Raw genomic sequence first — 14,329 nt, forward strand, 5'->3', positions numbered from 1 at the left:
TAGTTATTTTTAATATTTACTTTTAATTATATTTTAAATATATGTGTGTGTGTGGTGGAGAGTGCACATACATGTGGTACTTGATGAGGAAGATCCCCTGGAACTTGAGTTATGGACAACTGCAAGCTGCTACATGGGTGCTGGGAACTGAACCCAGGTCGGTACACTGCAAGAGCAGCCAGTGCTCTCAACCCGAGCCATCTCTCCAGGCCCCTATTTTTTCTTATTATTCATCTGTTACTGTGTCTAATTTATAGTTAAACTTTATTACAGCTAAGTGTATAGAGTTCAGTACTACCCATGTTGTGAAATGCTATCCTCTTGAGCATATATAATATGGTCACTGTCCTCTTTAACTCTCAGCAGCTGTGATTACCTGGGCCCATTCCTGTTCAGTCATGAAGAGGAGTTGCTGCTTACGAGGCCCAGCCTCTCCTCAAGGGTATTTAAGTGGTTAGTGGTTGCTAATGAGACAGACCTTTCTTTAGGGGTGAATCCACCCATGGCTACTCATGCTTCTCTAGGTAATCCCTTACCCTTCCCTGATCCTGTAAGTGACCACTTCTCTGGTGTCACTGGTGCCCTATCTGGTATAAGGCAGCATTTGCTCATCTCTCTATACCCCAGGAAAGTTCACCCAACAACCCAACGTCTCAGGAATGCATCCCCTCAGGGAGTGCTACGCTCAAGATAGACACAAGATTAATATACTTCTACTCCTCACTCTGCATTTCCCCATCCTCTCCAATCCAATTTTTGTCAAGCTTTTTTTATTTTTTTTATTTTTTTTGGTCTTTTTGAGACAGGGTCTCCCTGTAGCCCTAGCTGTCCTGGAACTCACTATGTAGAGCAGGTTGGCCTTGAACTCACAGAGATCCTCTTGCCTCCTGAGTGCTGGGATTAAAGGCATGCACCACCATGCCTGGCACTTTAGTTATTTATTTATTTATTTATTTATTTTTTGAGACACAGTCTTGTGTATCCCAGGCAGGCCTCAAACTCACCGGCCTCAAGCCTCTTGCCTCCGCCTCCCAAGTGCTGGAAGGCATATTGTTTTTTAGTGTTTAACTTTAGTTGTATGTATGTCATTTATCAATTTACAATGGTTTCTTTGAATTTCTAATTACAAATGAATAGTGGTTGAGGTAAACATAATAACCAACACCAAGCAGAAACATGTGCAAGACACTGTCTAACCACTCCTTACCATATTCCCACAGGTTCAAGTCCAAACAATTCTGACCCTAACATAGATACCAAAACTATGCTCATTTTAAGAACATACTACTCATCTTGAAATATGTGTGTATTTGTGTGTGTGTGTGTGTGTGTGTGTGTGTGTGTGTGTATGAATGTTATTGGATATAAATAAGCTAGTCAGTCACAAAGACAGGAAACAGAAATGACTACGAATGATATGAAAAGACTTTCAGGGGACTAGGGAGATAGCTCAGTGAGTAAGAGCACTGACATAAAAAAGCCAGTAGTGGCCACATGTGCCTATAACCCCAGCACTGGGCAGGGGTCAGCAAGCAGGACGATCATTTGGACTTGCCAGCCATCCAAAGTGGCTGAAGTTCAGTGAGAGACCCTGTCTAAAGAGAATAAGGTGTAGAGTAATAAACATCAGGTGTACAGTGCTGTCCTCTGAGAATCAAGAGCTTTAACCATGAGAGTAGCTGTGACTACTTGCACATGTGCGCACATACCCATTTATAGACATGTAACTAAAGATAAAAATTAACCTTAAAAAGAAGAAAAAAACATTTGATGGTGTAGAAATTATCTAAAGCCCCTTATCTACAACTCTACCTGGTTTAAAACATACTAGTAACAAAAAGAAAAGAGGAGAGGGAAAACTACCAATGTATTTAAGTAAAAGTTCAAAGTAGTAATAAACTTGAATTACAAAGCTCTATTTTAACTTTTAAAATCAAGTAGTTATATCTCCACAGTTCTTCACAGCACTAAACTCATAATTCTACAAATTTAAAATGCAGTTACTAAGAAGTCACATGTTTCTTAGTAGGTAATCTTATAGCACCATCTTCTGGCATAATATTACCAAGCACAGGCTAAAATCAGAAATAATAAGGACTGTTAATCAGAAAATAGGAATCATGTTATTATGCTGGTTTCAGATAATAAAGCTTATGGTCCATGATATCTAAAAATTCAAAATACAACAGCAAACTAACAGTGTTGTTAAACAAGAGCAGATGCCAACCCAGCACTGGTCTCATTAATGCATTCACTTCTGGGAGACAAACTATTTAAAAATCAGTATTTTGGAGCTGGAGGGATGGCTCAGCAGTTAAAAGCATCGACTGCCTTTGTAGAGGAAAAGGGTTCAATTCCCAGCACCCACATGGTGACTAACAATGGTCTGTAACTCCAGTTCCAGGCAATCCAACACCCTCTTCTGTCCTCTGTGGGCACTGCACGACACAGGTGCACTTATACACATGCAGGCAATACACTCATACACATAAAATAAAAATAATAAATAAAATACTTATAAAAACCAAGATTTGGTAAATATTCAGAAAAGGGAAAGCTAGAAAAACAAAGCTTACTTGATCAACAGACTGTAAGTATGAGGGTGCTACAGGGTTCTAAGACAAACAAACACTAACACACAGTGATGACAGCTACCAGCAGATCTACTGCTCATACTAAAGCAACTCTAAATGGGGTGAAGATTTAAACAGGTATGTAGAAAGGAAAAATGAAAATGATATAAATTCTGATCTACCAAAGCCACAGAAAAATATCTGAAAAATGCACACACTTGCAAGTATATATACAGACTCATAAAATCCTTTAATTTACTCCTAACTAGATACAAAGGAATAAATAGCAAAGAGAGTAACAGGTGGTGTCACTATTTTTACTTTATATTTTAAAAAGTTTACAAAATGTCATGCTCTGTACTGGGCATGTCTTTAAAGATTTATGTACCTATTTACTTTATATATGTGTGTGCCTGAGTGTATGGAAACCCACATGTGTGCAGTACCCACAGAGGCAGAGAGGACATCAGATCCCCTGAAACTGGAGTCACAGGAGGCTGCGAGCTACCCAATGTGGGTGCTGGCAAAGGAACCTGGCCAGCCAGTTTTAATCCACTTAATCTTCACAAAAGGCTTAAAGCCTGGGTATTGTTACTGCTCCATGTTACATAAGAGAAAAGCCCTGAGATAGCCAAAACTTACCCCAAGTGACTGAATTGCTAAGGTGCTATGATGGCTAATCTCAGTTGTCAACCTGACTAGATATGGAGTCAACTAAAATGCCAACAGCTAAGCACTCCTGTGAAGGACTTTTTTTTTTTTTTTTTTTTTTTTTTTTTTTTGTCTTTTTAAAGGAGGGTCCCCTGTAGCCCCAGCTATCCTGGAACTCACTATGTAGACCAGGCTGGCCTTGAACTCACAGAGATCCACCTGCCTCTGCTTCCCAAGCGCTGGAACTATAGGCGTGCGCCACCTCGCCCAGCTCAGTGAGGGACTTTCTTGATCAGATTATCTGAAGCTGGAAAAACCACCTTAAGTGTAGGGAGAACATTCTGGTGGTGGCCCAGATAAAAGAACATGAAGTTTAGCTGGGGCATGGTAGCACACACCTTTAATCCCAGCACTCAGAGGCAGGCAGATCTCCATGAATTGAAGGCTAGCCTAGTCCTCATGGTGAGTTCCAGGCTGGCTAGGGCTACAGGGAGACCCTGTGTCAAAAAGACCAAAAATAAAAAAAAAGAAGACATCGAAGTTTGTGCTTTCTGCCTGCTTGCCCTACCTTCGCTGATATTAGAACCAGCTTCATGAAGCTTCCAACATGGACTGAAGACCAGCAGTTCTCTAGGAAACATCCAGGTCCTCAGCACTAGACTTGAACAGCTGAGACATCTAGCCTTGCAGACTAAGCAACTACTGAATTCTCAGCCTCTCCAGTAAGTCAGTCATTGTTGGATCACTCAGAACCTATCACCCCCTTTTAATGTACGTTTTCATTCTATCAGTTCTGTTCCTTTAAAGAACTCTGACTGTATTGGTGATGAGGTTTGAACCAGACCAACAGGCTGCAGAGTCTATTCGGACAGCCCCAACTCTGCCCTAAGATAATATCACTTTAGATTCAAGTTCCTTACGGCTGTGGGATTGTAGAAGGATGGCGGCTTCTTGCACAGACAATCTAGGAAGAGGACAGTAACTACTTGGCACACTGCTTCACCATAAGAAATGCCATCAGATGTGACCCACTGCAATTTTCTACCACAGAATACTATGAACACACTTTTCCCCAATTACCCTAAATAGAGAAAAAAAATTGAACAGTTTAGTCTACATACAGGTGTGTATGTAATATTTTATTATTTTGTGTATGTGTGTTCACGCACAAATGTGTACCTGCTCCCAGAGGTCAGAAGACTGCATCAGATCCCCCGTAGCTGGAGTTAAAGTGGTTGTAAGCCATCTGACATGGGTGCTGGAAACCAAACTCTCCAAGAACAGCAACTGCTCTTAACCCCTCTGCCCAACTGCTCTCTAGCCCCTAGTTTAGTCTAGGTCTTAACAACAACAAAACTCAATTGGAAAGCAAATAATTTCAGGAGGAAAAGTGAAACATTAGCTGACTACTTGTACCAGCACCGTACCTTGAAATGTGCCCCTCTCATTCGTGTCATATTCATCAGCATGACTCCAGAGTTGACTCCCGTTTTCCCGTAGTATGGATGTCGAGCAAAGCGATTGTACCAGCCTATTCGAGGCTCCTCATGCTCGGGTGCCATCGCAGCAATTTGTGTGGAATTGAATTTTTTTAGTAAAGACCAAATATCATCAACAGGTCGTAAAAAAAGGATATCAGTGTCGACATACAACAGCGAGTCCACTTCTTTCAGGATTAACTATGAAAATAGATTTGAATAATTAGCTGTAATTTTATGTAATAAAAGCAGTTAGAGAAGTTAAACCTAAGAGTTCATTTAGATTGATTTTCAAGGAAATTTTTCTGAAATCTGTTATTTTTGGCAAATTCATAGATACTATGCTAATTTTTATATCAACTTTCTTTAGAAAAGCTAGAAAAACAAACCAAAATAAAAACCTCAACAATGAGGCAAATAAAGGCATTATCATAGTCAGGGAAGAGCTGTTTCTCATGACAGGAAAGACATGAACTTGAGGTGGATCATATACTGAACTGTAACACCCTAAGGTAAATACAGACATAAGCCAATGCAAGCAGAAGTCTCCTGAACCTGTCTCTCAGCCTGTAACACAGGCACTTTGCCATGAGCAGGTGGCAGAGGCAAATGGATCCCAAGCTATCTAGTCCAGAGTACCTGATCTTATGTCCATGTGTACTAGCTCCCAATAAATCAAAAGGACAGGATCTTCAAACAAAACTAACTTCGTTGCAGTTGTGAAACGCTGAATCTCCAATGTCTACCTTCCACAGAGATTTTCAAGGATAATTTTTAAATATTTTATTTATTATTTTTATTTTATGTGGTATGAATGTATTGCCTGCATGTAGGTAAGTGCACCCGTGTTGTGCAATGCCTGCGGAGATCAGAAGAGGCCATCGGGTCCCCTGGAACTGGAGTTATGGACAGTTGTTAGCTGCCATGTGGCTGCTGGGATTCAAACCCGGGTCTTCTGCAAGAACAACCAGTGTTCTTAACCGCTGAGCCATCTCTCCAGCCCCAAGGATAATTTTTATACTGCCTTACAAACTTTAAAATCTGACTCCTGCAAACAGACCACTCAATGAAGTTACCAAAGACCACACACACACACACGAACAAACAATCAATCTAATGTTCTGAGTACATTTATAATTTTGTACTGGGCTCCATGCATAGCTATAGACCATGGGCAGCAGGCTGGATGGACAGGCCTGAAACCCTTTTAGTTAAGACTGCATGAATGAGAACACGACCTTAGTCTCCATTCTGCTGCTCTGCAAATCCATTACTTTTCCTGCAACTTAAGCCACTGCCTTCCTGAGCAATGGACAGGTTGAAATCCTTACTTCTCCCTTAGTCCACACATCAGCTGATTTAGGAACAGAAAGGGGAAGCACTAATGGCTGACCACAGACCTCTGAGTGTCTCTTCTCAAGAAAAGAGGGGTGAGAATTGTTTTCTGCTTTTACTTTTTGTTTTTTAAGAGGGTCTTATTATGTAGCTCTAGTTGGTCTAGTATTTGTTAATACAGTCCAGGCTGGTCTTTGAACGCCCTGTGATCTTCCTGCCTCAGTCTCCCAAGGAGGGCTGGATTACTAGACCGAGGGTCATACCTAGCCCAAGAATTGTTTTTAATATCAATATTCTGCTTCTGTACCATAAAACATTGTGCATTTATACATTAATATATCCTTGGAAGACTAAGACACTACATAAAGCTTCAAGTTCAAAGGCAGACCTGGTGGCACAGGCTCTGTAATGATTTATTCCTCCATGGGCAAGCGCAGGGCACCCTGGGAAGAAGGGTGGAGCTTAGCATGACGGGAGATTGGAACAAAAGGAGGATTTGGAGCCACTCTGGGAAGCATGGAACAGGGAGCAGTCGAGACAGTGAGTGGGCATGCAGAGACGCAAGATGAGGCAGGCCGTGGGTAAAAGTGATCTGTAATGGCGGGCTGAGCCAGAAGAGCTGGGTGCCTAGTGTTGGGTGTTCGTTTCTTCATAAGTCACTCCCCTCCTCCACCAAAGATATAAACTATGCAAAATTCAGACAAAGATGTGTTATGTAGTTTGTCTACCCACATCAGGAGCATGGGACCCTAAGAGAACTTGGGCGACAAACTGGCACAGCTGGCAGGATGATGGCGCTGGAAAAGATAAACCACAGGAGTTTGGGAAATGCGAGGGAGCTCAGGGCGGTGCTGATGTGGACCTTACAGTGGATTATAAAATATGTAACTAAAAAGGGTCCAGCCACGCAAACGGGTGGGCCACAGCTGTGTTGTAAATGTGGGGAAATAGCCCAGTTGTGGGTATATGAAAATTTGTTAAAGGTTATAGAAAGGCTAGAAAAACTTTTACAGGCCTGGGACATAAGCAGAGAACCCAGAGAGGGAACATGGCCACTTTGCATAATAAAAGACGTGGCCCTGGCAAGGGAAGCTGAAAAGGCCGGGGAGGTGCTGGCAGATTTAGTTACAGAACTTGAGAGAGGGGAAAAAAAAGGGACATTTAAATTGTATAAGGTCCAAGGACTCCAGAAAAAAGACAGAAAAATAAAAGTAGCTAAAGCTGCCCCTCAGATTCAACCTTTGATACAGAAAGGAAAGCCAGCTAGCAGTAATGTAGCTAGGAAATACTCCACACTGGAACTGTTAAAACTAGGAAAAACTTACAAGCAAGCCCCTCACCACATGGCTTGTGATTGTATGGGACATGGGCGCAAATAACATCAGTCTAAGTCCTTCAGAAGTTTCACAGCTGAGTTATATAACTACCCATCCATTCTTGCGATATAGGCTGTGCAACCTAGGCCAATGCAGGGGGGAGCAGTCCTTAATGGGATGGCCGGTTGAAGGCATTAAAGATACATGGTCATCACCAAAGGAAACTTCCATAATTAACAGAGACTGGAGGACTATAAAAGAGGAACAGGCATTACTGAGAGAACTAGGTATGAGAAAAGCAATATATGATGCCCAGTTTACTGGGCTAGATAAGACTGTTCACCAGAGATATAAAGGAAAGATTAATTCAACTAGGACCTCAAGAATGGTACGGAGCTTTAATGGTTTTGCTAAGCCCTTTAATGGGACAGGATCTCTGTAAAGTGAGAGAGGCTTTAGCAGATCTAAGTGACTGTGACCAACGTGTAAAATGTGTCTGTAGAATAACAGAACACCCCACAAGAGATATAAAAAAGACCAGATAGAAGAAATGGTCCATTTGCGTTACTCAAAGACAAATGTGGCAAGGCTTATGTCGAGCCCAAATTCCCAAAGAAAAAAATTGATAGAAAACCAAATTCAGTACTAAGGAGTTTCTAGAAGGCTTTAAAGCCAGAAGAACAGTTTACAAAAGGCATTCAGAGGATAAATACTGTCCCAAGGGCGTTTAAGGATCCCCAAAGATTAAATAAGGTACACTTCTCTCCTGAGAAAGGCTATGCTAGGAGTAGAGGCAGTTTTCCCACCAGGGCCTCCCCCAGCAGCCAAGTATGGTCAATCAAAAGGCAGGAGATATGGTCACATCCAGGAGGGAAACCCAGGGCCTGCCTGACTCAGGAAACCAACAGGTGCAGCAGGGACAAGCGACCACCTCTGCCTGCTTAGTCTAGTGAGAGTCAGACAGCTGGAGCCAACACCTGTAAATATATCAAGGACAAGAAGATACAAAGAGACTCCATGTAAAATCCCAAGAATATAGAATGACCCCAAAGGGATAACTAAAGATGGTAAAGAATTAATCAAATGAATGCCTCTTACCCATGCTATGTACCTAACAGAGATCTATGGAGAAAGCAATTAATACAAATGAACAAAACCTTTCCATGCTGTGTTAGACCTTGTCTATGATTCATTTAATATATGATGTTAACCTTTGAGTGTTTTACGGATGTGAAACCCATTTGAAAGATACCTGAAGAAACAAAGGCCAGCTATAGCTGTAAGATTCTTGGGACTTTTATGGTTGGGTAAGATAAAAACAGAGGCTCCCAAACTATGAAACTGTTAAGGCCGGGTGTGGTGGTGCACACCTTTAGTCCCAGCACTCAGAAGGCAGAGGCAGGCGGATCTCTGTGAGTTAAAGGCTGACCTGGTCTACAAAGTGAGTTCCAGGACAGCTGGGGCTACAGGGAGACCCTGTCTCAAAAAGACTGTGCTGGATAGCTTTAGTGTCAACTTGACACATCTGGGTTGAGGGAGCCTCAATCAGGGAATTGCCTCTATTGGACTGGCCTGTAGCCATGTCTGAAGGGCATCTTCTTGATGAGTGATGTGGGAGGGCCCAGCCCACTGTGGGTGGGACCACCACTGGGCAGGTGGGCCTGTGTTGCATAAGAAAGCAGGCTGAGCAGGGGCCAGGGGAACAAGCCAGTAAGCAGCATTCCTCCATGGCCTGTGTTCCAGCTCCTGCTTCCAGGTTCCTGCCCTGAGTTCCTACCTTGGGCTCCCTGATGAACTACAACCTGGGAGATGTAAGCTAAATAAACCCCTTCCTCCCCAAGTTGGTATTGGTCAGAGTGTTTTGTCACGGCAATAGAGAAACAAACTAGGACAAAGACCAAAAAAAAAAAAACTGTTAAGAAAAACTACAGTACCAGGGGTGGGTTGCCCCCCTATAAGCTGTTGAGGTCCTCAAATTCACCAAGGCTATTGCCACTAATGTCAGCTGTACACTAGAAAGGTTGGTAAGGCCATGTTGCTGAAGACACTGCATGATGTGAGAGCGGGAGGAAAAGAAAAGATGGAGCTGAGACTAAGCCAAAAACTCCGTGCTACTGGATGGATGACGTTCATAGTACCAGAAGGTGATATACAAATGGCTGGGGAAGAAAGGGTCCCCTATGATTCTACTCAACAATGGACCCCGCATGCTGCACACTGTGGACCTGCCAAGCACTGCCTGCAAGTGCAATAACGGCTCAACTAACACACGTACTACTGACAAATTTCTAATTGGATAAGGCCCATGCCTAGGGGTGGAACACACATCAGGTTCTGTACACCAGGCCAATCCCCTGTGTCAGGAAAGGCTACAGGCCCCAACAGGGAAGCCATTGCAAATATGCTGTTTAATGAATATAGTATACCTACTGCGACATCTTCTAGGCATTTGTATTTACATTCATGTTTGTTTAGATGTGTCTACTTCCTTCCATTTGTCTTTACAGTAGGGGAAACACCACTGAGACAGATCAGCAGCCACATCTTGAAGATGAATGACAGGGAAGCCCAAGAAGTCACTAACTCGCCATGATACAAAAAAGATCGCCTTACATCTGTTACCCCCTCCAAGCTCAGGGACCCTTACGGAAGATTGGCGGAAAGATTGTAAGAGCACAGGACGGGTGGAGAGTAGCCTGAAAATGATTTATTCCTCCAGACTTCCTCTAACATACCATGGGCAAGTACAGGGCACCCTGGGAAAAAGGGTGGAGCCTAGTGTGACAGGAGATTGGTACGAAAGGAGGAGGATTTGGCTCCATTCTGGGAAGCAGGGAACAGGGAGCAGGTAAGCCAGCCTTCCCTGGAAAACATGGGGCAGCGGGGGACCTCTCTAGGACACTGTGGACCCCTCACGGAACTCTGTGGGGTATGTGGGCATGCGGGGACGCAAGATGAAGCAGACTGCGGGCAAAAGTGATCCAGCTCAACGGCAAGCCAAGGCGTGCAGAGCTGGGTGCCAGGTGTTCATTTCTTTCTTAGTCTCCCCCACCCGCAAAGGTATAAACTATGCAAAATTCAGATAAAGATGTGTTGTGTGGTTTATCTACCAGTATCAGGAGCATGGGACCCTGAGAGAACTCAGGTGACACCTAACTACTCAGGAGGCTGAGGTAGGAGGATCTTGAATTCAAGACCAGCTTGGGCAGCTTAGGGAGACACTGCCTCAAAAAGTAAAAAGGCAGCTGGTCATTTAGCTCAGTGATAGAGTACTTGCCTCACACGTGAGGTCCAATCTCCAGCACTGCAAAAATTACATATAAATAAAATAAAATAGCTTCAAGCTTGGCAACCTCTGCCAAAACACAGTAACTGTGTCAGTGTCTGCTACAGTTCCGCTGGGGAAAAAGGAAGCAAAGGCACAGTGTGTATTAGCTCTCTTGCCACCTAGTTCAAAGGAAGGTAAGCTCAGCAACAGTGTATCACTGGGGGAAAACCATCAATTAACTTAAATCTTGTTAAAACGATGCATAAGTAACAATAATGTAAAAAAGGACAATTGATAGGTTTCAAATACTTTAGTACTTAAAATTACACTTAGAATTTTAACAAGATATGTTAAATGAGCCAATAAATTTCAAACCATAACACCAACCATTAAACTTGTTAATAAAGTATAACAGAAATAGCAGAGAAATGGCATTAACTTGGTGTTTTCCTTTAATCACTTGTTAATTTCACTAACGTGTGTGTGTATGTGTGTGTGTGTGTGTGTTTGTGTCTACCTGTTTAATGTCTGTCTCCTCCATCAGACAACAAGCTCCATGGAAACAAGAAACCTGTCTCTTTCCAAGGTATTCCTATATACCCAGCACTTCAGAAGATTGGGATCCAAAATTTTTAAGCACCGCCTTAAAGATCACTGGGGTAACAGAAAACTTCAATAGATCACCTCAAGTTTGAGGCCAGCCTAGGCTACAAGAGACGCTGTTTCAAAATAAACAAAAAAACACCAAAAATAATTGCAACTTAAATTTCCATATAACTGATATCTGGACGTGGTAAACTACATTCTCAATGCATTCAGGCTACTTTGATCCCTTAATAATGAAAGCAACTGAAGACCCCCTCCCTATAATTCACACACCTCCAGGACTCAGGCTTTAACTTCAGCACTGCTATCACCATAAGCACTTTTGTTTACTTATTAAAAAACAAGTGCCTTTTTTATTTACTTATTTTTAAACTGAATATACCACAAAAAAATTAAATATCAAGAGTTTGAAAAAGTACTGCAAATTTTAAATTCTGAGTGAAATCAACTCAAACTGGAAGAGATAACTTTGCTTCATGAGGTAAATTTAGATTAAGAAATTATGTATCAGAGTTTATCACCTGAGACCACCAAAGAGCTCTACTAAATAAATGGTTCCCATTTTCTCTGTGTTTACATAACTTAAAGGTTTCATAACTGCATTTATAACTGCTGTCATTTAAAAAAGGTTGACTTGGCATAAGACAGAAATGCTTTTAGTGATTCAGCCTGTCTCATTTCCCAAGCTGTACACACAGCCTGAAGCTGCATGTCACACTACTTGCCGAACGGACTTACGTGGAGATACACCTGACTCCACTGAGACCTAGTATTCCTTCCTAGAGTTAAAACTGTTCATAGCAACTTCATGTAAGAAATGTTATTTCAACAAGAAGTACTAAAAAAGTTTCTTTCTGTTTCTCAGTGTTGAGGATCAGCTCTATCATTGAGCTAAATCCCAAGACCCAAATTTTTCATTTTTAAAGTTTTTATTATAGTTTTAGCTTCTTCTATGGAAAATTTTTGTTCTCATGTTTGGACATGTGTCTTTATTTACTTAACTAGATTTATATGTAATTTTTCAGAAACTCATCTGTAGAAAAGTGAGTTTCAAAATTTAAGAAAGAAAACAAACAATGGGAAGGAAACACTTACTGGTAAGAACAGCCTTTGGGAAGCACACGGCTTAAACAGCTTCCTCCACTCCACAGCGCTGTCACTCGGGAAGGTGATGGGGTACAACGTATAGTGAAATCTTTGCAGAAATGACCAGCTGTCAAGCTACAACAAAACATAAACCAATGTAGATTTGTTTAACTTTCAATTTTCTCTCCAATAAAATAGCAACAAAACAAAACAAAACAAAAACTAAAATACCACAGCATTTTGTTATACATTTAAAAGATTCTTTTGCACCATCTTCTTTGCTCTCACTTCAAATCTAAATAATAGAGTGATATGCTACGAACCCTTTACCCCCAAGGTCTAGGACAAATGGTACTTATCAGAACACATGGCTGAGGGCCAAGATCATTTTCCTCTTACATGCTTTCCTCCTTGAACGTGATCTCTAATTCTGGCATCGTCATTTCTTGTTAAGGAAGTGAAAAGGCTGCCCTGAATAAACAATGTATTTTCTACTCAAGAGGTAGGTAGAGTCAAATGACTAAATTCATACAGAAAGAAAGCGTCCTCACGGTGGCGAAGGACCTGAAGATGCCCACTCTTGTTCCTTCACCCTTTGTATCGGAACTCCTGGAAAGAAGTGGTTAGTAGTAGAAAGAGCACTCAACTCTAGGAGAGAAAGGTTACAGAATCAACATTCGTGCCCAATGAAGGACTAAAACAATAGCCTATTACCACATTATACCGTCACACTCAACTCCACACTCTTCACCTCACGTACTTACTCTGTCTTTAAAGCTATCATGTAGTTGGTCTTCAGCAAAAATATGGAACTGCAGTGGTTTGATGCTGAAGATGAGGGCGGACTTCAGCATGGTCACAGTCTCTTCTAGTCTTTCACCACAGGCAACAACAGCAAGGTGCATTTTCTCTACAGGCTGTGCTTTCAGACTGTATCTAACAGGAAAGAACACATTTCCCAGAGTTTAGCATGTGTTTGTTCCAAAACGGTATTTTCATTGTGACTGAAAACAGAAGTTAAAATCTTCTATTTAAAAAGCAAGATGTATCAAGTTACAAAACACAATGCTGAATCAAGCAATTGTGTATTTCTGTATTCCTAACCTGTCCGCTAACATTGTGCCTCACTAGGCAAAAGACAATGACTTCCTCAATTCTCCCAAGAATGCCTAGCTGACTCCACTTGTCACTCAGACTGGATGTCAAGAAAGGAGGCAGAAATGATCTGAAGGCCTTCATTCAAACACCCAAAAGCCTTATTTAAAATACACACACACACACACACACACCCTCCCCACACCTCCCTCAACCCACAATTAGATCACTGTGATACAAGGAGCTCATAACTTTATCTGTAAATATTTCAGCCTTGTGCCATGCTGATTACAAGAAATTTGTTCATGTAACTTTTTTTAGTGGCACACATTCAATTCCACTTATGCAGCAAGATACACATATTTCCAAAGGGCTCTCTCACACACTAAATCTTTTGGGAAGGAAAGATTCCTAAGTGTCTGTCCCTGCCTAAGCTAGATAGGACCCTGCCTGTAACAGAACAGCAGGGTTAGCACCAGGCTAGAAAGGAACCTGCCTGTAACAAAACAGCACGGTTAGTGCCAGGCTCAGGAGCCCCTACAGCCCTGAGAACCTGCTGTGTGCCTTTCATTCCCTGGTGTGAGCATGAGCTCCAGTCTTCTTAACGCTCTCCACACTGTTCCACTGAAGGCATTAGACAGTAGTGCCTCCTCCCCTATCCATACTTTCCATCCCTAGCCCTCATTTCTGCTAAGCCTTTCAGTTCCTACCATGGAAACCATACCAGGGAGTGTACTATCTATATACTTTGAAGATGTCTCTGCCCACCACCTGGACCCTACACAGCAAGGACAGAAAAACAATTGCAAAAGAATTGGAAGAAATCTAAAGTAAACTTCTAGGTTGCAGGAATTGATAACGAAACTTTCCTACGCTGCTCACAGGAAGCAGCCATTTCAGTTATTCTGGCCAAACGAATGG

The 14,329-nt window shown here is 42.0% G+C and overlaps 1 protein-coding gene across 1 annotated transcript in view; it reads right to left on the bottom strand.

The window, feature by feature from the left end:
- The window catches only part of Gxylt1 (glucoside xylosyltransferase 1), a 43,812-nt gene that overhangs the window by 13,586 nt on the left and 15,897 nt on the right, over window positions 1-14,329 (bottom strand). Inside the window, exons 4-6 of the mRNA XM_029569205.1 lie at window positions 13,078-13,249; window positions 12,323-12,448; window positions 4,652-4,903 (exon numbers count right to left, since the gene is read on the bottom strand). Of these exons, the coding sequence (XP_029425065.1) occupies window positions 4,652-4,903; window positions 12,323-12,448; window positions 13,078-13,249 (550 nt within the window). The remainder of the gene's footprint in view (window positions 1-4,651; window positions 4,904-12,322; window positions 12,449-13,077; window positions 13,250-14,329) is intronic.

This window comes from Nannospalax galili, unplaced genomic scaffold, assembly GCF_000622305.1.
Source record: "Nannospalax galili isolate Female #2095 unplaced genomic scaffold, S.galili_v1.0 scaffold1022, whole genome shotgun sequence".
NCBI classification, from domain to species: domain Eukaryota; kingdom Metazoa; phylum Chordata; class Mammalia; order Rodentia; family Spalacidae; genus Nannospalax; species Nannospalax galili.